The sequence below is a fragment of the Diuraphis noxia genome, unplaced genomic scaffold (genome assembly GCF_037042655.1).
Source record: "Diuraphis noxia isolate RWA-SAM2 unplaced genomic scaffold, SU_Dnox_SAM2 contig0003, whole genome shotgun sequence".
Classification (NCBI taxonomy): Eukaryota; Metazoa; Arthropoda; class Insecta; order Hemiptera; family Aphididae; genus Diuraphis; species Diuraphis noxia.
Genome location: NW_028301713.1, coordinates 56,417,520 through 56,443,282, shown reverse-complemented (window position 1 = coordinate 56,443,282; position 25,763 = coordinate 56,417,520). Strand labels below are relative to the sequence as shown.

Genomic DNA, 25,763 nt, shown 5'->3' with positions numbered 1-25,763 from the left:
TAATAATTTATTATACAATGACTCAACATATCATGTAATATAAATTTAAATAATATATGGCACATTATAATCAGTTATTTATTGTATAATAAATAACTTTTAATCACCCAACATAACGTAAATAGAAAAATAATTTTTTAAATATATACCAATAAATAGCCAAAATATTTTATGAAAAAAATGTATTTTATTAAAAACCGGTTTTACATAGAAGATAGTTTTTAAATACTGGACGATTTTGAATATTGACCAACTACTTCCCTAGTTACCTATTGATTATATTTGTTACAAGCATCCACTATCATATAAGGTCAACATTTTTTATACAATTAAGTGTCAGACAAATAATAATTTGATTTTATAGCTAATAGAAATAATTTTAAATATCATGTAATTCTGTTAAATATTAGTATGTATTTTGCATGCTAATATTATGCATTGGTGGATCGTTGAAACACATTATTTTGAGAATAGCTACCAAAAATTTTTGGTATTTTTCTAATTTGTCATATACTTGCACAGCTTCATTTATACACTAACCTGGATACTGGTATTTAAAATATATCGACTATTACTAGTTTTCAAAATGATGAGTATATTTTGATGGAAATATTGATGTTACTTATAGCTGTTCTATGATGTTATTTTAACTATATGGATGATAAGTAAATAACTTTATTTTCAGTTTGAAAATTACATAAAAATATAATTATTTCGTATACTTATAACAGTATTTAATAATAATAGTACAATTCAATATTAGTATTACATATAACTATATATCTTTGTAGTTTATGTGTATTAGAAAAAAATATTTTACTGAGAAGTATAAATTATACAGTGTTATTAATTTAATGATCTAATTGGAAAAATAATAATACAAATTACAATTTTAGTAACAAAAAAATAAAATTTAAAAACCTTTCAATATGCTAAAATATAAGTTATATAAAAAGAAAATTAAAATAGGTGTGTAGATTTATTTCAATTTTGTTTTTTGTTTTTTAGCATTGAGCATCATTACTTGAAAAGCATTGAGCTTCTTTTCTTCATGAGGTACTATTACATTACTGTCAGCATCTAAATATACACAAAAAAATTATTCAAATGTTAGTACATTTTGATTTTTATGTTAAACTAACTTAAAAATAAAAATTCCAGAAGGTTTATTATCTATTTAATTTAACTTGTATGTATTTATGTTTGATGTTACTATGTGTTAAAGTTAATTTCAGAAAAATAAGTATTTACATTTCTATATGTTAAAATTATTTTTCTATGTATACTCTATTCCATTTAGCCAACCAAAACTATACTAATTGTTCGTGCAACTCCAACAGAGTGAATATTGGCATCAGCCACCACAAAACTGAACGATGAAAACACCAGACTCATCGATCAACATCGGTTGTCAATGGCTATTAACCAATCACAGAATATAAAACGACCATCTGGGGTTCAAGCAGTGATCAGTAGCTTAGACTTTGTGTGCAAACGCAGTTGATTCATAACGTGAATAGAATATAGAGCATAGTACGAGATACAATAATAAATAAATATTATATTAAACACTCAAATTTATTATTTTCTAAACAACTTTTTATAAAGGTTGATATTTTTTTTATTACTTTATAGAATAACATAGAAATTGATTCAATATTAACTTAGATCACATTTAATCATCCAGGATGGAGATAGATTTATGAACAAATCATTATGTTTTTATAAAATATGTGAAGTATGTTTCTGATCAGATATATCATATTTTATCATAAATATAGCACTAATGTATTCAGGAGGGAGATTGAAGTATGTGCGCCCCGAGGAACACTTATCAGTTATCATAAATGTTTTGAAAGTTTATTAATGGGTAAGAAAAAATGGACATTATAATATAAGCCGGTAGGGAGATGAGGGCATTAAAAAAATGTGTAGCAAAATCCTAAGTAAACCACTGGAATATTGTTGTAAATTGTTATTTTTAAATAAGTTTGGCTAACTATAATACTGTCCAATTATAATTCAAATATCTGTATATAATATAAACAATATACCTGATGTGGTACTCCTATTTAGCACATCACTTGACATTAATTTTGGTTTCTTTGAAAAATGATGATCAACCAAAGTTTGAGAATTATGCTTTTGAAGATCTATACTTTTTTTTTGTGTTAGACTATTCAAAGTCATACATTCTATACTTTTATTCATGTGTTCTCTTTTTTGTTGATTTTGCTGGACATGATTTTTGATAGAATAATTCACTTCTGATTTAACTGATGTATTTGGAACTATGTTTTCAATGCCTATAACTTTATTCTTGTTACAGCTAAGTTGTTGCATACATGTATCAGTCTGTTGATCTAAAATATTTTGTTCATACTCTCTAATGCAATATTTAATTTTATCTATGACTATATTGCATTTAATTTTGATGTGATCGTCTGGCACTAAAATTGACATTTTAACAAAAATCCGTTCCAAGCCAGCCATCAAATTTTTAATAAAATCAATATCTAAAATTAATACATAAATATTATTTACAATACATAATGAATATAAAAATAGTTGTTCAAAACACATACTTGAAATTTTATAATTTTTGAATAAGCTATCCCAGAATCTTATTAAATCATTCAAAAGTTTTATCTTAGATGCTTCCGTGAAAAGGTTTTTGTGAAATATAGTATGAAATTCTGGAGAAGCTAATCCACAGCCTATGTAATCTGTTACTAAATAACATAGAAGCATTTTTTCCATAGATGATTCCTTAGGATCAGACCACTTATCCATTTCATATTTCTGAAAAAATACATAATTAAATATCAGGTTAAATATAAATATTCTAGGTAAGCATTTTACCTCACTTTAAACATATTTAAACATTTATAAATAAAAAGCCCTAAATAATAATCTTATTTAATTACCTTTAAATTTAATAAAGGGCCAATTCCCTCTTATATGAAAACTTATAAAACATTATTTGGTTTGACATTTTAATTAATTATATAATTTTAGTGGGGGTCATATTTAAAAATAATATTTTATGAATTACATACAAAGTGCCTATAATGCAATTAGTTATTTTAATCACTGCATTTTATAATATAATAACACAATTTATATCTAATACATCAATAACTGACTACAGCAGAGCCTTGATAGTCCGGACGAATTCAGACCGAACATCGTCCGGATTATAAATTTTTCCGGATTACTGGAGGTTTTTCAAAATTACCTACTCAAATTACTAAGATTTTATTTTGAATTTCACTATCTTTATATTTATTGCATTTTAAATTACAAGAATAATAATTAAATTAAATTAAAACTAAACTAATGAATTACAAAAAAAAATGTTTATAATAATATGTAGACCTTAAGTACCTACTGTAGTCGGTAATTTTTTTGTGAATAATACTTTTAATTTTAATTTCAAAAGTGAGTTCCCTTAATCAACGTACCAACAAAATATCAGTACTATACATGTTCTCATCTTCCGCCCATTGCAATACAGTATTCAGTGCATTCACAGCTTTTGAAGGAGAAACTTTGAAAGAAGCATTGATTTATTATGTACCTACATACATGTATTAGTCTTTACTAGGAACAGTAGGTAATAAAAATGACGAAATTGTATTTGTCGATAACAATATTTTATAGATTAATTGGGTTGCAAGAATTCTCGTGAAATTTATTTACGAACAAATGGAATTTTGCAGTCCGGATTACCGCGTTCACAGGATTATCGGGGGTCCAGACTATCAAGGCTCTACTGTAGTACTTTCAAACAATTATAACATATTAAGTATACTTATACTTTAAAGCAGATATGTTAATATTATATGAAAGTTGTAGAATAAAGAAAATGAAAGAAGTTTTTACAAATGAGTTTAACCATAGTAAATTATGTTCCCTACAGAAATCAATTGTTTAATCTACAAATGATTTTGATGGTGCATGTCATAGCACATGTAATTTAATTTAATCATAAGGCACTAGTACGAAATAAATAGTTGGAGAGTGTAAATGTATAAAAAATAGACTTCATCAGCGCTACCATTGTATAATGATTTAATTTAAATACTTGCCATTAACTTGAGACAATCTTTAGAGGTTAGTTGAGTGAGAGAATTGCAGACTGGTATTTGAATTTCACGCACACTTTTCAAAGCTAATACTTCGGCAAATCCGTAGATAGTGTCGAAATGTGTTATCAACTCAGATTCGTTAGACATTTTAAAAAACTGTATCAAATTACAACGTAAAAACTAAAAATCAATGACGACCTTTGAATATCAGCTTAGAAACCAAATCACAACGGCTTACATTTATTAATTTGTATATTATTATGTAGGCGGCTGAAATGTGTAATATTTATAAGTCGTACGAAAACGTAATTTCTCATCCGTTATAGTAGTGTATTTGTGTATTATGTAAATGCTTCAATGTCCGGTGCAGAGAAGAAAAAAATTGTACAAAAGCATACGGAAAGTGGTTACTGGTGAGAGAAAACAAAATTAACCCTTAATAACATTCATTAATGTACGTACTTCTAGTAATATATATTGATATTTGTGATTTATGGAGAAGCAAAGAATGAAGATATTAAAAAAGGCGCCAACAACCGATATCATATGCTTAGATTGATTATAAATGGACCAGAACTACCCAACATAACGATAACGATTAACAGTCATTGGTTCTAGGGTGGCTAGCCTGTTAGAATCGCAATCGGGTCACAGGTGACGTTGCACGTTTCACAACAAACAGGCATGGGTTATATTGGGTTGTCAAATCTAGTATCGTCACAATTATTTCCAGAGTCCGACTTATCGCCATTCGCCACCAGGCACCAGTTCGACGTCAGTCGTCATCCGCTATAGGTCTGTCGTCTGTGGACATTGGAAATTGGAAGCTGTTACTCCCTAGCGATGACTTTCCAACGGTATTGTGGATCTGTTGCCCGGCGACGACCATAGTTGCTCTGTAGGATTGGAGTAGTTCTGTCGATGTGATGCCGACTCAAGTGCTCCACAGCAAAAGCAACGTCAAAAACGTATTGCAGATAATGAATGCCGAACCGTCGTCGGCGCCTAACAACAATTCTCAACAGCATCTAATGAATGACGAGACGGCAGGTGGTGGTTTGCCGATCACCGGCAGACAGAAGATCACAGTCGTTATCCTGTGCTTCGTCAACTTGATAAATTACATGGACCGGTATACAATCGCAGGTAACGAAAATTATTTCTTATCAACTCGCTTTATCTACTTTCCTCTCGAGCTCATGTGGGTGACGAGTTTTCTAAGACTGAATCCGTGATAACTTGTCCCTTTTTATCTTTTGATAATATATTTGCGGGGAATCTGAAATCAATAGGACGTTTTAGTACCTAGTATATATTAGAATTTAACAACTGTCTAAAACCGTTTTTGTAGGGATACCGATAACTGATCACTCGGAGCTAACACCAATAGCTGTAGGTCATTATTTATCACATTCGTCTCTTACTTTATTAAAAGTATAAGAATTATTTCAAGCTATCGAAATTACAAGAAAAGAAAATTATTTTTATTACAGATTGACTAAATTGTAATGTTGTATATTGTATATACATTCTACATGAATACAAAATATAACTTTATAATAATTACAAAAATAGTTTTAAACAGCTATAAGAACTATTTATATTTTTACAACTGTGTGTGTGGCAGCACTAAAATTTGGTGTTAAATTCATAATAACTTAACAATCTAAAAACATTTTAACTTGTTTTATTGCTGTCATCTTTACTACCGCTCACTTTTTTCATAAATATTTAATGCATTTTATATCCATGTTTAAACATTTTATGTTTTAATAATTTAAACACAAAAACCGGTTTATAACAATACCATAAAACTACTTACTAAAAACTTTCCGACATTTAACATAATGTATTATAGGTAAGACACTAAGACGTAAGTAAAGAATTCTAAAAGTATAGAACTATTTAGTTTAACTAATGATAATGAAATAAGTATTAGGTATCTTGTTTACAATAAAAAAAATTAATCATAATTATAACCAATACTTGTATACATTTTACATTTTACTTGTAACCGAAATTTAAAAATATTTGCTTAACATTTACTGATTACTATTAGAAATTTAAATCATACAAAAAATGTATGAGTTTGTTACATCTATGTTTATTAATAAGGTACAGTGGCACTGAAGTGCTTAAAAAATACAATGATATTGTACACCGAGAGGCCCCCTCATCCCCCTATTTTTATAATTTAACCATTAAATGCAAATCAAAACATCTACAAATAAGTAATGCAATGTTTAATCATATAAGTTTAAACGCATATATTCTGAATGCAGTACACGGCAGTATCTTATGGTGGGCCTCCCATTTTAAATATTGACTATGGCATATTTTTTACATGAACTGGGTGATCGTGATCACTGCTACTCCAGTTGTATACACATTGAAAGGAGATATCCCCCTTTTATTAGTCCTTCTTATTTTACTACAGGTACCTAAAGTTAACTGGTAAATTGTAGTGCATTTCTCAATAACTCACATAGTATGAAATTATAAAAGTAATACCAATTTAAGAAAATATTATTACATCACCCGTCAGCTTTAATAAAGTCTAATTAAAACAGGTAACATATCTAGCCTGATATTATGCTGGGTACTTTAGTTTTAAATACCATGTTTTATAACTCCTGTGGATTTGATCAATAATACAGTTTAGAGAGTTAATAAAATTACTTGTTTCAATTACAATTAACTAGGTAAGTGAAAATTAAGTACACATAGAACCAATTATGAAGTTAGAATTTATGAAATAAATTAAGAATGTTTTGAACACCAAATAAATAAATCTTTTTTAGTCAACGCCTGATACCTATGTAATTTACATTAGGTTCGTGTTTATAAATATTAAAAAATTAATTTGTAATAAATGATGAAAGTTCAAATGTTCTGTATATAATGTAATTCATTAAATATGTTGATCACATTTTTTCTTCAATAATATAGTTATCCAAAATCTAATCGAATTTTGTAGTTAAAATGCATTCAGTTTCCAATTTTTACAGTACTGACCACTGAGTGTTGACTTAAAAATGGAATACAAGATTTATCATACTAGATTTAAGTTTAGTGAAAGCCACTTTCATATTTCGTGAACGTTTAAAAATGTAATTGAAATAAAAAATAATATTGTACTTTGAAACTTTATGCTATTAGACTTGTCTTACATTATATTCAACGTTCTTGGTACCTATAAAGTAAACTGTTTTACGGTGGGAAGATTCTTATCATAGACATGCCAGACATTTGTCGGGGAGTTGCCTTGGTATAACTTCTATATGGCCTTTCGTTTACAGCCAATGTAATATCGCATTGAAGTTTGACGCAATGATATGCTATTTGAGGTTTGTTTACATCTGTATTATTACATAATATTATAGCCATCAACACGATTTAAGATATGTCCGCTGCACTCTCAGCGTTAGAGTTCTAAATATTAAAATTAAAGTTTTTAACAGCCCACAACGGCCACTACTCCGTTTCTCCCATTAAAAATAATTTAAACATTATCTTATAATGACAATAATAACGGAAAAAGTTATTAATAAAAGTTAATTGGTCATCCAGTATATTTATATATCTATTTCGGGCACCTCCTGATATTTTATATTTGGGGTCTACTCTTACTTGATGTTACAAGATAAAAAAGTATTTTTTCTTAAATAAGTCATGTTTCGTGATAAAACATAATAATAAAACGTAAAATATTTTAAATGTGAGCAGAATAATTTGTTATGATTATAAAAGCTTGATGTTACAGATTACAAAAGTATAAATAATTAATAATAGAAATTATTATAACTATATTAGTATCTTATTAGTTATTATATTAGATACAATGAATAAATATATAATTTGGAAGTTGGTACTATACTAGTTTCTAGTTACCTATATCATTGATTAATGATATGTACAAGTCATGTAAAGAGAAGTCCCAAATTAAGAAAAAGTCCTAAAATATTGACACCCTAACCCAGAAATTCAGTGTTTTGCACGCCCATGTTCTTCTAGTACAACTTTTAAGAATTCTAGTCTTAAATGGTAAACTGGTAAAGTTTTTGAAATATATCTATCAATATTTGTTCTGATGTTTGTTGAATTAAAACTAAAATAATTCGAACATTTCTATAAATAGTGTGAAAATTCCAAAATAATTTATTATATTTAACAAGTTTAGACAATTCTAATTAAAAATATATTTGTGGAAAATTTGTTCTACAGTGTATACTAGTTCACTTTAAGTCGATTATTCCCAGAAATGTATATACTGAGCCGCTGAATTGTTCTGACAACTATTGGTGGGGTACTATTGATGCAATTTCTTAATGCAAGTCGGTGTTGAATGGAATAAAGTAACTTGTGTAAAACTGTACATTATTTAGTAATTATAGTATGGTGTACTCGTTATTGTTTAATCATATCTATAACAATAATTATAACTGCAACGAAAATCATGTTTAACATGTATTATAATTTTACCATACAAAAATAAAAAAATAGTTTATATGCCATAAGCCCATAAGTATAAGTACCTTAGATATCTAGATAAAATAATTTGAGTCAGCCAATTTTCCCGAAATCGATAATCAATGTTTGCATTTTCTTTATAGAAAAACACATTTTTCTGATAAATTCTAAATAAATTAAGAGGTACCTGACTGAATGACAAATAAATGTTAAAATTATTCTCCGAACTTGGTGACGAAAATATTATTGACAAATACGTTAGTTGTGTTCTAGTCCACCGCGAAATATTTGTTATTACTTAATGATTTAATTGTTTTTAATGTAATTTAATGATTTATTACCTTATGATTTAAAAATATAGAAATTCGCTAAACTAATTTGATTTAAAATTATCCCACTAATTCCCACAAGTACAAGGTTCAGAGTTCAAACATTCCAATGCAATTTTTTCACACCGATTTAGCCTAGCACATTTCTACAAAAAGTCGGGAGTGGTATTTGGGTATTGTATACTTCGACATTTTGAGCAATATAAATAATATCCTTCACCAATAAAAAGTTCTTTCTTAAATTTTATTATATACAATGTTGTTCCGAGAAAAAATGTTCCACCCTACCTATGAGGTATACTTGCCCTCTCTTATATTCGTGCTGGCTGACTATTATATATATTGTGTGATACCTGGGTCAGTCAAATATTTCTCGAGGGAACTGGAAAACAATTAATATATTTGTTAATTATATTGTCGTCACCAAGTTGGGAATGAAGTTTTAAAATTTAGTTCGTTATTTATTTAGGTACTATCCAACAAGAGAACTCACTATGCTGTGCTTCTCAGACAACACCCTGCCATTGGAGTTGTTCTTTTATGGAAGAGTGTCGAGTAGAACTGTTCAGAAGAATGATTTTACTATAAGAAGTAGAATGTTGCTTAAACATTTTGGAATTAATGCATAAATTTACTTCTCCCAAAGTGACGTCAAACACAAAATAATAAAAATGTTATGTATAAGTAGAATATATATATAGACATAAATACATTTTTTTTTTAAACCAATATTTTTTTATTCTTAAGTTGGTGGTAGCTTAAAACAGGTTTCATCTACAACTCTACTACATAGTATGTTATATTATGTATATTGGTATAAGCAGGATAATTTAATTAATATTTCATAGTCCTGACTCCTGAAGATAATACCTTATAGTTATAATATAATAAAAATGATAAGATTGATTTACAATTCGAATAAATAATAACAAACCTATTAAAAATTATTATGGGAAATAGTTTAGTTACCTAATATTTATTGTAGATCTTCATGTGTAATTACTTATTTATTAGTTATTAGGTTAATATAGTAGGTGAATCTTTAAAAAATTATTTTAATTATAATGTATTAATTTTTATAAAGTTCTTTATTTACTTATAAACAAATTGCTTGAAGTTTTTCAAGAAGTTTTACAATACGATGATAATTAAATACTTTTTATACTATTGAATTAAAACTGTATTTAATAATATATCGATTTCCAAATATGCAGTATCTTGAAACATAAACTTGTGCAAAACCAAATGTCCCTATAATTCATAAGTGTGTTTAATGGTACCCGCCGTTTTTCCCGAATGAATTTTTTTCCGAATAGTATTTTGCCCGAAAGTCCGAAAATCCGAAACCCGTTTTCCCGAACACCTTTTTCCCGAAATAAAAAATTTAGTTATACTAGTGTATTTTCTATGTAATATAAGATAATGATAGTGTTTACGAAAAAGTACGGGTATTTTACCTTTATCGCAATTTGTCTTCAAGCCGCATATAATGACCCAGACGATCGTTCATTGAAATATTTTACACACATGATGTTAGCGTTGGCATTCGTGCCGTTGACTCAAGTTTCTCGCATTTTTTCTCTATTGAACAATGATGCGCCTGAAGCTGTATCACCTATAATGGAATATTTCGAAAAAAATTATGTTCTTGGGGTAATAGCAGCTCGAGGAAGAAGACGAGGGATTCATCCACGTTATCCGCCAGTAATTTGGAATCAGCACCATGCAGCTCCGACTGGTTCGCATAACACCAACTACGTAAGCGAGGGGTGGCACAATCGCTTCAAGCTCGTCATTAGAAAACATCTTCCTGACCTTTACTCTACTCTCGGTGAATTCCAAAAAGAACAAGGTGATGTAGAGATAATGATCTCGGAGCTGAGTTTAGGGCGAAAAGTGAGAGCTCAGCCAAAAATAAAATGGCGAGACTTTCAGATGCGAATTATGGCCATAACTGCGGACTTTAATACATACCATAGGCGTGCGCAGACATTGCTTGCAGGTGGTGCATTTCATTTTTACTATTTATAGGTACCTCTATTATTTTTTCTATCATCTAAAATGTTTTAATAAACCTAAAATGTTAGAAATGTTTGGTGTGATTTCACTAGAAATAATTTTTTACTTTATTTTGTATATTTTTATAACAATAAGAACCTTAAAACATATACAAGATTATAATCATCATTATTCATCATAAAAAAAGAATAAAATAACCAATATAATTTTTTAATTATTTATTTATAGTTATAATAAAGGTCATTGGATAATACAATATAATAGGAACTAAAGTTCAAGACGACGTATGGCAGGAGTTAAGGTTTTAAATTCTTCGATGATTTCTTCATAATCTAAATTTGTATCCATTTCTTGTTCCACAAATATCATAAATAAACACTCAAGACGTTCTTGTAACATCTGATACCTCAATTTATTCTTGACTAATCTTAATTTTGAAAACGCTCTTTCACAGCTACAACTAGTAACCGGATTGTAACAAAAATTGATAGTTTTAAAAATGTTTGAGACACTTTTAGATAAGTCATTTTTATTTAACATGTCTAACCAATTATGAATTACCATAGTAGAAGACCCCTGGTTAAAATCTGGTAGCGATTTCAAAATATTATACTCTCCTTCAATATCTAAGTCACTCGTATCAAATGTAGTTGAGAGTATTGTTATATCTGATTTACTCAGTTCAAAATTTATAAGATGACCAACTGCGTTGATAAGAGTCAATGTTTCCTGACTGAAACGTTCTTGAATTCCATTAAACAAATTATCCAAAACTACAAAATAAACAAAGTGTTTCATTTCACTTTTTTGTCAGTGCTGATGCACTGTGTATTGCTGTCGTTAATTTTTTTGTTGATATTTTTCGTTTTTTTACACTTCGAATTTCTATATTGTGTTCATTACAGACTTCTAAAACTTTGTTATACAAACTCGTGAAATAATTGTCATCTGATCTAAACTTACAGAACAACATGTTCTATGAAATTACCACGGTCCGCAGTTATATAATCTGTGATACAACCGTGGTTACTATAAATAATGCAGATGTACGATAATTGATGAGAAAAAAATTCAAATGACATTTATACTTTTTCATTATTGGTTTATTCCAAAATCCAAAAGTATGAAAAATGTATAATTAGTTACATAATTGATTAAACAATTTGTTTCTGTAACAAACACCAGGCTATAAAGCCGCAGGTGCAATTTGCATACCCTGCACCACCCACGCGCACGCCAATGATACATACCAAGAATTACATTTTCTGAAGGCAATCGCGCATAATATTGTTTTGTGATATTATTTATCGATTTTAAAATATTAAACATTAGGTACATTACATGATTTATTATGTTATTATTAATTTTACTAATTCATTATTATATTTTATACGTATTATAAGATATTCGGGAAAAAGGTTTCGGGTTTTCGAATTTTCGAGTATAATACTATTCGGGGATTTTGATTCGGGCAAAATACCGGTAACCGTGTTTAATATTTCGTTGTCATGCCAACACATAATTTATTGGTACAACATAGCGGTTTTTCCTTGTGATATTATCTCATGGGGTGAACTGATTACATAATACTTACGTACCTATTTAGTAATATAATATGTACAGTAAAATCTGCTTATAACGATCTTCAAGGGACTTAGAGAATCAGATTATTATATCCAAACATCATTACATCCTGATGACAAATACATACCTACTGAATGTGTGAGGTATAAGACCAATCAAGTAGATGAGTGAGAATCGTTTTATCCAGAATATCGTTGTTTTACGGCATCGTAATGAGCAGATTAAACTGTACATTATAATATATTATAACAGTCGATGTGGAATATTTCACGATGAAAACTTTATAACCAAAACTTTGTACTATAAAATATATTATTGTACATGCGTATATTTTTCATAATTTGTTTTTGTAATTCGAAAATATTACACCCTTATTAATTTTGGTTACCTGAAAGTTAGAGTGAACCAAAGTAAACATATTACAGGCAAAAAAAAATTATAATTTATGTTACATGTATTTTGCTATACCTATTTATAAATTAAATGGCTCTTCGCTCTAATTAATGAACTTTTTTTTTCAAATTAATAATAATCGTCTGGGCAAAAATCACGGTAAATATACATTAGAGAGAGAAGGTTACAATCCAAAGGCATATTTTGTTTGAGTATCAGTGAAGGACTCGTTTGCCAGACGTATCAACTCAACTGGATGATTACAACTATAAATAATTATAGACTTATTGTCTATATAATTACATTGTTATATTATTAATAAATAATATTTATCTTATAATAATATAAATAAGCATACTAATAATTGTAATGAAAAATTAAATTAATAAACAAACAATCACAATGTAAATACAAAGAAGTAATAAAGACAATATAAGAAAATTATCATGAAACTTTAAAATTTAAATCAATTTTTGAACTAATACAATTCTAATTTTCCAAATTTGTATAGGTATTTAATGAGTAAAATGACGATTAAGGTTTTTTTTTATCATTAAAAAAAAAATTTATACATTCACAACCTGTATTTATATGTTACACAATTAGTAAATTTGATGATATTTGATTGATACGAGGGAAAAGTCGCTCAGTGGCAGCACCCCGTTATTACGGTTTTAAAATATATTTTGTAATTTTCTTCAACAGCTGTTAGAACATTTGAAACCATAAAAGAATACACCTCGAATGTATTTTTATATACGTGTATAAATGCCAAAGTTCATTAGTATTGTTGGAACGAGTACAATGTTCTTTTTAAAATAATCGTAACATTGAACACCTATTCAAGTCGACATGTCTGAATTGGTGCATGTTATATTATAAATTATAATATTTATATCTATTGTATAAGTACTCGCGTCGAAGTGACATTTAGTTTACAAAAATTGTTTTTTATTTATTCAACTATTAGCTAAAATTAATAGTTTATTTATTAATTGTTATGAAAAATATATATTTAATTTCTGTGGTCTTTAGTTTTATATTATACGTCCATGTGAATGTAACTTGCGCAAAATACACATTAAAATCATAATTTATAATTATTTATACTTTTGTATTACAAAATACACATTAAATCATTATTTTTATAAAAAGGTTTAGCACAATTTTATATAGTATAAAAAGGGTATCTACTCTGCTGTACAATGGAATACTAGTGCACATTTTAATTAAGTAGCTCAATTTATTAAATTTGCTTTCAATGATAAATAATTGGATATGTAAAACTTATCTGAGCAATGATGATCTGTCAGTCTATTATCATAAGAAATATATATTCTTATCAATTTATTATAGTAATTACTAATTACTAATTAATTTTACTATTAGTAGGTAGAATACTAGCGGTAGCGGTATAAAAAATGAATATTCAATGATATAAAATTAATCTAAATATTTTGAAAATGTAATCCTTTATACTAAACATAATATAATAATAATATATCGTTATAAGTCGTAAATCCTCACGAAAAAAAATGTTAAACTAAAACATAAATCGATTTTCTTCGTTTAAATATCAAATTCCGTCCAAATAATTACTTCAAATATCTCAATTAAGGAATTTAAGTTAATGTATTTTTTCAGCTTTTCTCGTTCCAATGTGAAAACTTGTCAGGAATCTTATATGAAATTTTTAAATTCTTCGACCCTATATTTGTAGAAAAATCGATAAGATGTCAACTGTCTAATAAAAGTAAACATAATTTAAAATTTTTATTATGTACCTATAGATAATGCTTATATAAACATTGTGCGAAAATTTCAAGCATCTGATTACCTACGGTTAGCTTAGGTTAGGTTACCTACGGTCATTCGTTTTTAAAGTAAACCAAAATATACATTTTATCGAAAACTGGTTTTGCATATTATTTGCTTTTTATTTTATGTTTTCCTTATTATTTTGAAAAATTCTGTGAATTTTTAATTTCAACTTTTCAATTGTTCTAACTAGATCCAATTTGTTATAAAAAACTATCTTCAAAGTTGAAAATGCTTCACTTTATACTTATCTACTATATATAACACATTTTAAAATCTACATATTCATTCTCTAATCAAAACCTAAAATATTTACTATTATACTTATATTGTAACTCTTAGGTTTTAAAAAAAAATATTTCTATGGTTAGGTAAAATATTTGGTTACCCAACAAGGGATACAATTTACACAACGTAGTTAACGTTTTAGTCGTTCCGCCACTATTTTTTTTATATCGTTATTCTAATTATAGAATTATGATAATTTTTTTGTTATTTCAATTATTAGCTATTAATATTTACATATGCAGTATGAAAAATAATATTATGTATAAGTTTTAATTTTAATTGAATTTTAAGTCTTGTTATTATTATTATAATTTATAATTCAGCCGTAATATATTGTTATTCATTTAAAACATGATAGAATAATACTAATAAGAACAAATATTGTAATTTCAAGTTCTTAAAAATGTCTATAAAATATGTTTCGCCTGGTATAGTAATTAATAATTAGTAATAATTTTACAATTAATAACGGCTTGTTGGTTCATTTGACGGGATTTGGGTCTAAGATAGATACCATTTTATGTTTTGTATGAAGAAATGCTAAAAATTTATATTTTACTTAAAGTTCGTAACTATAACAAACGTCGATACATAAAAAAAGTGCACTTTTCCTTCTCGGTTTTAATGGTGTATAGAATACTGTCATAATAATGACGTTTCGTCTTTGACGAATGATAAATACATATCTACCACCACTCGTCAAATATAAATATGTTGCATTCTTACAATATGTATATTTATAACTTGTAACTATTTACGCACTAGTCTACCGAATGGAATTATTTCTAAGGTCATACTATGGTTTTCATATTTGTATTTTGTATGTGATTCGTTTAACTTATTTCATCATTTATCCGTACTTAAATACCTATTTTTTCTTCTTTCCCGACAAAATATCCATGCTCCTTGTTTTATTTTATCATATTTATTTATCGTTTTGTATTACAAGTAAGTCAAGTTAAGTATACCTTTTAAGAACTGTAATTCAAGTAGGAATGTGGAAAAAAATTTCATAATATAATTTATCATAATATCATGTTTATGTAAACGTAACGGTAAAGGGAGGCGAGTAAGCTCTTAGCACCTTTGAGCGATAAATCATGAGAATGTTTATTGTAATAATGTAGGTATTTTGAAAGCCTTCTCAACCAACCACGACTAAATCTCGGAAAAGACGAATATATATATATATATTTAATATTTCACGACATAGAAATGTTGAATCATCACCATTATAGGATTATAATATTATTTGGTATTAGTTATTACTTATTAGTGACTTATTACATCACGCCAGAAGATAAATACCCCGTCGTCTATACACATACGGCATATCATATAAATTATAATTATAATATATAATGCTATAATAACAGTCGCCCTTATTGTATAGGCATTATCACGATGAGAATGGTTGGGCTTCATGCGTTCAAAAAAAAAAGTACATTACGCTTACTATACAAGTTTTCTCATTGTTAAATGTTAATGTAATAAACTAATAACGTATATAATAATATATCATAAATCACTATGCCTGCCGGGGCCATCTGTTCTTCTTCGCGACGTGCAACGCGAGGAAAATGTAATTGTATGTGCTGCGTCTATTGCTATTTGCTGGAGAATCCCCGGAAGTGTCCGACGGTTACTCAGCGTGTACCTATGTATATTATAAATTTACAGAAGACGTTAATAAATAAGATAACGCCACAGCCATATGCCACCAGTGTACAATATGTACAGGATGATAATATTGAGAGATCCCAAAATTCGAACATGCGAAGAAAACAGTAGCAGCGCTACTTTGTCCGTATTATTTATCTCTCTCTTTCTGATCGCCCTTTTAAAACAGTATAATTTATTTTATTAACCATGACTGCAGCCGTACAATATTATGTCTACAAACTGTGCTTAAGAGTTCGGGTCATGGAACTGCATTATTTCGTGGGTCCTGGTGTCTTGGTCGTATTGTTTAATTGTTCATCGCCGCATCCTTTTAGAAGTGTCCACCCATAGTATATTTATACAATGAAATACCATCTCGAAATAATATATATTTATATATTACGATCGTGTCTCGCGATTGTAGACGTATAGCATACGCATACGACATACCAATAGCAGTTGCAATTTTATAATTTATAGGTAATGATTAATTAATTGTGATATCCTAAATTGATATCCACATAATTGATTACTAATTACATCTACATGGGATAGTGTGTCATCTATATAAAACCATCCATACATCACGATTTCTCGAATCATAATGTATCGAATATTTTAAATATTTTGTATTTAAAACTCGATATGACTGTATAAAACATGTATAAGTCTACATTTTTTTTTAATAATAATAATATATTGTAAAATAATATTATATCGTGTATGAATGTATGATATTATAACTCATGTAGTCGTGTATTACACATAAGTAGAGTTTATAAAATTGTAGATCAAACCACAATGTACTGTTTACATTTAATCGCATAATTTCGAATGAATGATATATAACATCTTAATTATATTTTTAGGTATTCTAGTCGATATTCAACATCAATTTAAAATCGGAGATGACAAAGGTGGCCTATTGCAAACCGCATTCGTCATAAGTTACATGATATGTGCTCCAGTCTTTGGCTATCTAGGGGATAGATACAACAGAAAATACATAATGGCTTTTGGCGTATTTTTGTGGTCATTAACTACATTTGTCGGTTCTTATATGAACGTAAGTTTTATTAGATTAAAGTTTGTTTTTATTTTCAAATATTTTTTATAGCAAAATTTGTTCACAGGAATATTATTTATTTTTGTTTTTTCGGAGTTTGGTGGGTGTCGGTGAAGCTAGTTATTCAACTATTGCTCCTACTATTATAAGTGATATGTTCGTTAAGGACGTGAGGTCGAAAATGTTGGCTTTATTTTATTTTGCCATACCCGTGGGAAGGTAAAATATCTGACCTCACGGTGTTTTGATTCTGATCGCATAAAATTTGTTATTTCATGATTTTTATTTTAGTGGTTTGGGCTATATTGTCGGCTCTGAAACTGCTAGAATTCTCGGTTCTTGGCACTGGGGATTGCGTGTCACGCCGCTACTCGGTATGTTGGCTGTCCTCTTAATCATGTTTGTTATGGAGGAACCCGAACGAGGTCAGAGCGAAGGGTATTCTCACTTGACCACAACGTCTTGGTCGGAGGACATACAATTATTGTGTCGGAAGTAGGTGTTTCCATTTACGCTCGATTATTTATTTTTGTGTACCTATATACATTACTAAATCGTTTTCATAGTCGAAGTTTTATGTTATCCACTGCTGGATTCACTTGCGTGGCTTTTGTCACGGGATCTTTGGCCTGGTGGGGACCCCAAATTATGTGGTCTGGACTTAAAATGCAAGAAGGTTACGAAGACGTGACAATAAACAGGTAGAATTATTGTTGATTTGAGTAATGTTAATCATTTTACTGACGTATAAACTATAAATGTATAAAACCAGTGTGCTTTATCTAAATTATTTTGTCATTATATTTCTAGCGTATCGCTGAACTTTGGAATTATAGCTATGGCGGCAGGTCTTATCGGTGTACCTTTAGGATCATACATGGCCCAACGACTGAAAGTGCACTATCCTAAAGCAGACCCATTGATCTGCGCCGGTGGCCTTCTGATATCGGCTCCACTCCTGTTTCTGGGACTAGCACTTGCAAACAAGTACAATTATCTCGTGCTGGCTCTAATATTCTTTGGTCAAATATCACTGAATCTTAATTGGTCAATCGTAGCCGATATACTATTAGTAAGTGTTTTGAAATCACCAAATAAAATTATGGATAGGTACGAGAGTATCCGGTATATGTACACATAAAGGTCAAATAAGGTGAAGCTAAAAACCAAATAGTTCGCGACTATTAATCAGTGTATATTACTAACATAAATAGTGCGAGTATATGTATATACCTTTATACAGCGAGAGTTCAAGCTAGAACGAATACAATTCACTATACACTATTGTGCTAAAAATGGTATACTGTAGTATAATAACCAATGGGCCACTCTTTGCGTAGATAACGTATACTTAATGCAAAATTACATATATGAATATATGATATATCTCAGGTATTCGTTTCCAGGTTTTTATCGTCAATCGTCATATACGCATTAAAGTAAAAGCTTGTCATTATTTTAAATTTAAATTTAAAATAATAGGTACAGATTATAATATCTAATGATTAGGGATGGGTTCTTGAACACGTTCACCTCGAACTTTAAAAAATTCGAATAGTTCGAAGTCTCGAGAAAAATCCAAGTTCGAATTCGAACTTTATACATAAAGTTCGTCGAGCATAATATGTAAATGGTTTTATTTTATTTTTTATTCAAATTGTTTACTCAAAATGTCCACTTTACTTACTAGCTAGTACTTAGTAGTTATTTTTTTTGAATTTTAAACTTAATTTATTAATAAATTAATAACTAACAAGTTATATAGTAATTAGAAATAAGTTTTAAATAATAAAATTACTTAATAATTTATTTTATTATATCAAATGATCCATTTAAGTGTCTACGATCATTATTTAGTAAAGTTAACTTTAAAAAAAATACTATTTTAAAATTATATTATATTTACCTACTTAATTTATATTTTCTAAAAACATCGTTATATATATATATATATATAAAAGAAGTATGTTTACTATTTTATTTCGTTATAATTTTTTATCTTCTTTCCTTGTTGAAAGACGCATTATATTTTCAATTCCTTATTCCTAATCACAATGGCGTATTTTCAAATTTTTCAACAATTTGTTTAATTTCAACATTTTTTATATATATATATTCATATTGGAAAACATTTATTAATTATATATATATATATATATATATATATATATATATATATATATATATATATAGAAAATCGTTATTAATAGATATTAAAAATTAGTTTTGGTACAAAGTATAGTTATACATTTTTTTGGTCTTAAGGTTTTTTTTTGGAGGGAAGGGGGTCCTGGGGTACTACAGATATGCTACTGCCTTTAAGTGAAATATTATTTGGACTATTTCAGTCTATAATCATCAAATGTGAAACTAATAGTTTTAGTTATAGGCTATAGCTTATAACTTTAAATACTATATAATGGATTTTCTTGTACATGCCTAAATAATATTTATTTATATTGCACTCTTAAACTAACAGTAGAAATTCAATAACTCATAAATTGGAAGCTTAAACAGACAGAAAACAATACAAATGTAGATTATTAAAAACAACAAAAATGTATGAAAAATATATTCAATAAAAGTTATTAATAATTATCTATGCAAACTTAATATTTTAAAGTTCAAAATCATGAATTAATAACAATTTTGTTTTATTTTTAATTTTAGTATGTCGTCAGTCCTACTAGACGATCAACAGCTGAAGCTTTTCAAATTTTGTTTTCACATGCATTTGGTGATGCTGGTAGCCCATATCTCATTGGAGTGGTAAAATTTATATATCATTTTTGCTTACTTAAACTTTATTATTGTGCAATTCAAGTGTTAGTGCAATAATAAGCTACTACTTCATTTTCTAAAAAAATTCAAGAATCTAACTTAATTAGTAGGTGCTATCTTGTTATTGCACTTACACTTTAAATGGAGACTAAAAGGACAGTAATATTAAGTCACTTAAGAAATCATTGACAAACTTACTGATGAACATTTATAATTATATATGCTTTTTACTTTAGAGGACACTACACAGCTTTTTGTTTGTCTCTGTCTACAATTGCATTTAACGTAGCAAATTTATGCTCTACAGTAGATCACTTTTATCTCAGTTAGTTTAAAACTTAAAGTGAATCAACCTATTATGAAACTTGATTGTAAGAACATATGTGTTTGTTGTGGGTTTTTTTTATGATAATTCAGTTTAAAAGTGGGTTATGACGTTATGATCATTTTATTTACGCTTTATTATACACGCAACATTTGCTGGAAAATTTAAATATTGTGAAAACCCTCCTACAAACACAGGAAATATTCTTAGTGTCAAGTTCATGCTAGGTTGATTAACTCTAATTTTTAAGCTAATGGAGCTAAACAAATTCTACTAACTGTATATTTGCGAATTTGCGAATTTTCGATGTTATACGTACTTGTAAGACGGAGACAACAAATATCCATGTAGCGTCCTCTCAAAGAATCCGCCAAGTGCCGTTAAATAAAATTGTCTAACTCGTTGCTAATAATTCATCTAATGTTTAATAAATTACGTTTGATTATCAGATTTCAGAAATTTTAAAAAAATTCTTTGCAAAAGGGACCATACCAGTACTTATGGCTTCTATGACATTAGCCAGTAATAGTTTACAAGCCTCCAGTGGTGACAGGCAAGATAACATTAACAACTTCCATAGTCTTCAATATGCATTGTTCATAACAAGTTTTATTGAAGTATTAGGAGCAATGTTTTTCTTCTTTACTGCTTCCTATATTGTCAAGGACAAGGAATTAGCAGAAACAGAGACTCCAGGTTGGCCAAGCTACACTCCTATTGTAAATTAGTATATATACATGTATTTTAAGTCTCAAATATTTATAAGCAAAAATGGCCATTCAGCCTAATCACTAGTCTAAAAACATTCATGACACAATAATTTTTTAACATTTTTACAATGGCTACAATTATTGTGTTCTTTTAATTTATATATTTTTAATTGATTTTTTATGGATTTTGGCTAATTGTATGCATTATTATAATTTTTATTTATTTTTGGTTTGCATTAATGCTTGCTCACACATTTTTCCTATCCTTCTTGTGTTTTCTTTCTCTACAATTCAACATCATGAGCTTGATAATTTTATATTTGTATGTATGTACCTACTCTCATCTAATACAATACAAAATTATGTGGCTTTGGCATTTATGTTTTTGTGATATAATGTGTTATTGTGATATATTTTGATGCTGTGTTCTAATAATTATAATTATTAATACATTTTTTTTACCATCCAATAAAAACTAGGTAATATCAAACAGAATTGAACTATAATTTTAAGTGGCATAATGAAATAGCAAATAGGAAAATAATGAACTTTTTGTTAATTTGACTGAGTATTATATTAGATAATAGTAACTCAGTTTTCTAATAATAAAATAAAAATAAATTCAATACAATACAATACAAATAAAATTGTCTTATATTATTGATCTGATATATCAGAATAATCTGTTTTTGTTGTATGAAATAAGACTTGAAAATATAATTAATGAATATTATGTTTAATATTTTCATTTGTTTTTTTTTTTTATAATCCCGGCATTACATACATACTATTAATAATGTGATTCATGTAGTTGTGTTGCCTTAATATATTGATTTTTTTATTGGAAATTTGTCTCTTGAAATGAATCTTTGTCACATATTAATATTTTTCGAAAAAAACACTAATTTTCCATATGTTCTACAACATAAGCATACAAGAACAAATCAATATTTTGACTTGTAATTCTAGCTCTTAGCCTCGAGGCTCAGATTCCCATGTTCTCTAATGACGTGCTTAGAACAACGATAGAACCTTCAGTATCTTGGACTATATTTCAATTACTGAACATACTTGTGTATTGTCGTCTAGAAGTTCGTCGTGAATTGCCAAACAAAAGTCCAATAGAATAAAAGTTCCAAATTTAATAATTATTTTTGTTAGTACGTGACTTTATTTATTAAGTTAAGTCACTTAATCTCAACTTATTATCTTTCAGTATTAGAGATCCAGCCATTTTATACATTATAATATGTTAAAGATTATCACTTAAAATTGGAAAGTCGTAAACTTCAATTTAATTATATATTTTTATTTCTTTAATTTTTAAAAATAAATTCCCATCGGTCATATTTCGGTTACTCAGTCAAAAGCTCTGTCTGTGTCAATTATAAATGTCGTGATATCTTTAAATTAAAAACTATAAATAAAATAGTGTGTGGTGAAATCTAGTACTATAATATTGTGCAATCTAACATAAATACTAAGTAATAGTTGACGATGGAAATGTAGCATGAGGAATAAATGCAAGTGTGGTACAGTGTAGTAGTTATGTACTTCGATATTTTTATTGTATTTTTTGCTGTGTAGTATTTGGTGGGTAATATAATTAATATAAATTTTTACTGGACTTTTAATGCCCGGCGGTACTTACTACGACTTTTTAGGCCATGTGTGTCGCCACAATTAATACGTACGTATGTACACCCCGAGTCTTGCGGTTCTATTGTTTTTGCCATATATTTATGTGCCCAGTGGTGTATGGTGATGAGGATAATCGAGGATTAGTTTTTTTAAGGACAGCGGTTGGATAATTATTTAGTATTTATTACGAAGAATTGAGTGAAAATTATGACTAGTGCCTAAATGCCCTTGTTAGATAGGTGGATACCGAAATATTGTAATACTTGAAAATTACGAGTTAGGTTCACCACTGCCCTGTAGTTCCTCATTCTTCTACTACCAAATGCACTATGTAAATTAACTACTGTTAAACTGCATTGTGGACATCATCATAAACATAAACATTTATTTTTTTTTATGTCTATAATAGTTGATGTCGCATAATTTTTATTCTTATCTACCTACCAATCTATTGCACCATACGAACGCAGAAGCGTAGTTTTTTAACCATATATATCTATGCATGAAACACGTATACCTGTCTTAAATAATTAAATCTAATTGAAGAATTAAAATTAATATTGTTACTAATCACTACGAATAGTTTTAATATGTAAAACCGTAAATTCTTAACATAATTGTTTTTGTACCTATAGAATAATATTAAAATTGTCTTTGTTATCATAAACACGTCATCACGTGTATATATCATCTATTTTATCTTGTAAATACAAGTGAACACTAAAGAAGTAGTTAACTATTATACTAAAATCCAACACTAACGATATTGGTGATAGCTAATTTGTGGCGGTATGGATGACTTTTGTGGTTTTACATTTATTTTATATATTATTATCTAATATTATCTTCGCTTAACTACTGCAGGTTGTTTACAATACGCTTTGTTGGGTTTTCACTGTTTTCGGCACACATTTTTTTTTTCTCACGACATCATTGTCATTTTGTTTCTTTTAAACAACATGAATTAATTTCAGCAGATAATGGACCAGATACTGTTCAAAACAGGTATCCCGTGGACGAAACACGTTTGCACGGTCATTCCAATCCCCGTTTTGTAGCCTAAAATCAATGAAAAAATAAATACAATGACAATAAATTTCATTTTGTGTAAATTTAATTTGCGGAATGCTTGAGTTGTTACGTTAATATATTGCAATTTTACGTCTCACTGTATTACACTGTCGTTTGCTATCTGAAAAACGCATTCGTCTTTCATACATACCTAGTAATAATAATGTTCAAATTATATCCATCTGTGATACTTTAAATATCGTAAACTAACGCAAAATCATAATAATTATTTAATATACAACTGTTATTATGTACAGAAACTATAATATATGAATATAATATGATTATACCCACTATTATAAAATGTTTTTCTGAAAATAAAACTGCCCTTGTTAATAATATGTCATAATGGTAATGAATAGGTAATGATGTTGATGATTTTTTGTATTTATTGCCATAATTTTGTAATCGCGCATTGGCAAATTTGTATGAGTATTAATATTTATTATGTATCTAATTTATTTTGTGAAATAGTTGTAAGAAATTTTTCTTTGTAAGTTTGTACAGAAATTATGTTTTTTTTTTTTATACATAAATATTGAATAAATAACATGTCTGTGGAACATATAGACTTAATAGAGTAGTAGGTATTTATAATGTTTTGTACTATAATCATTCTTGCATTTTGTATCACAAAAATACTAAATTGGATTGTATAATGAACAGCATTTCTTCGTGTACATGTCAACATATTGGGATGATTAAATTTTAATAGTAAATTAAATATATAAATGTGTTTTATATGGGAGGCCTTCAAAACATTGAACAAAAAACAATTGAACGTCAATATATTGAGCGATAAAATCTTGAATATAATATTATATCAATATCTTAAACATTTAAAACCTTGAATATCAAAATGTTGAACATAAAAATTGTTTCCGTCAACATTTTGATATAAATCTAGTTTAGCACCCCCTCGAATTTCCGATTTTTTTTTTTTGAAACTTATGAAGTTCGACGATTTTAGAACGATGGTGTAAAAATAAATTTTCGGAAATGATTAGTTTTGAAGTTATAGACTTGCGAAGTTCACGATTTTCTATGTTTTAGTGTTTTACTCATGCGCGCAACGCTCTATTTTAACGCTCTTATAACAAATTATTTTTTTCGGAAACAGGTATTTCAACGAATTTAGAACGATAGTGCAAAAATAAATACAACATAACTTACCCTGTGTCCTGTGACCTACTTGAGGTGGTGTTGCATAGCAAGTCGAGGGATATTTTCGATTTGCGGAGCGCAGCGACGAGTGCCGCTAGCAAGGCATCACTGCCCACATTATAAGAGCGTTAAAATAGTGATTTAATAAAATATATTCTTAATCTAACAATATTATAAAATAATTTGTAACCATAATTTTAAATTATGCCCACGGTCAAATGTGAGTTGGTTGTCAGGTGCTATTAAATTCCACTGTTGTTTTCACGTTCAAAGTTTTGACGGAAACAATTTTTTTTTTTTTTTTCAAAGTTTATTGAGGCTTCAACAACACAGGTTTTTAGACTACTTTAG

The 25,763-nt window shown here is 28.2% G+C and overlaps 3 protein-coding genes and 1 long non-coding RNA gene across 7 annotated transcripts; 3 read left to right on the top strand and 1 right to left on the bottom strand.

The window, feature by feature from the left end:
- Positions 1–165: 165 nt before the first annotated feature.
- Positions 166–4,677, bottom strand: LOC107174059 (uncharacterized). Of its 3 annotated transcripts, none has more exons than XM_089222497.1 (5): positions 4,330–4,677; positions 4,092–4,271; positions 2,586–2,802; positions 2,055–2,516; positions 166–1,080 (listed from the first exon to the last, which is right to left on the bottom strand). In XM_089222497.1, exons 2-5 carry the CDS (start codon positions 4,236–4,238, stop codon positions 980–982), a joined length of 927 nt encoding a protein of 308 aa, XP_089078623.1. In that variant the 5' UTR covers positions 4,239–4,271; positions 4,330–4,677; the 3' UTR covers positions 166–979. The 3 variants fall into 3 exon arrangements, with proteins under 3 accessions (XP_089078623.1, XP_015380350.1, XP_089078624.1); XM_015524864.2 differs by having other exon boundaries at positions 4,092–4,247; XM_089222498.1 differs by lacking the exons at positions 4,092–4,271; positions 4,330–4,677 and adding an exon at positions 2,928–4,066.
- LOC149057568 (uncharacterized) lies at positions 1,012–1,577 on the top strand. The gene is made up of 2 exons (XR_016190796.1): positions 1,012–1,109; positions 1,301–1,577. It is a non-coding gene; the product is annotated as an uncharacterized LOC149057568 (long non-coding RNA).
- Positions 4,678–4,839: 162 nt separating the features above from the next.
- Positions 4,840–24,972, top strand: spin (lysolipid transporter protein spinster). 2 transcript variants are annotated; one of them, XM_015524861.2, is made up of 9 exons: positions 4,840–5,237; positions 17,524–17,720; positions 17,788–17,939; positions 18,012–18,215; positions 18,287–18,421; positions 18,531–18,792; positions 20,391–20,489; positions 21,276–21,522; positions 24,152–24,972. In XM_015524861.2, exons 1-9 carry the CDS (start codon positions 5,018–5,020, stop codon positions 24,238–24,240), a joined length of 1,605 nt encoding a protein of 534 aa, XP_015380347.1. In that variant the 5' UTR covers positions 4,840–5,017; the 3' UTR covers positions 24,241–24,972. The 2 variants fall into 2 exon arrangements, with proteins under 2 accessions (XP_015380347.1, XP_015380348.1); XM_015524862.2 differs by having other exon boundaries at positions 4,841–5,237; positions 24,155–24,972.
- On the top strand, positions 5,098–15,333 carry LOC149057567 (uncharacterized). The gene is made up of 2 exons (XM_089222511.1): positions 5,098–5,237; positions 9,360–15,333. The coding sequence occupies exon 2, from the start codon at positions 10,313–10,315 to the stop codon at positions 10,919–10,921; it is 609 nt and encodes a 202-aa protein (XP_089078637.1). The 5' UTR covers positions 5,098–5,237; positions 9,360–10,312; the 3' UTR covers positions 10,922–15,333.
- Positions 24,973–25,763: the final 791 nt, after the last annotated feature.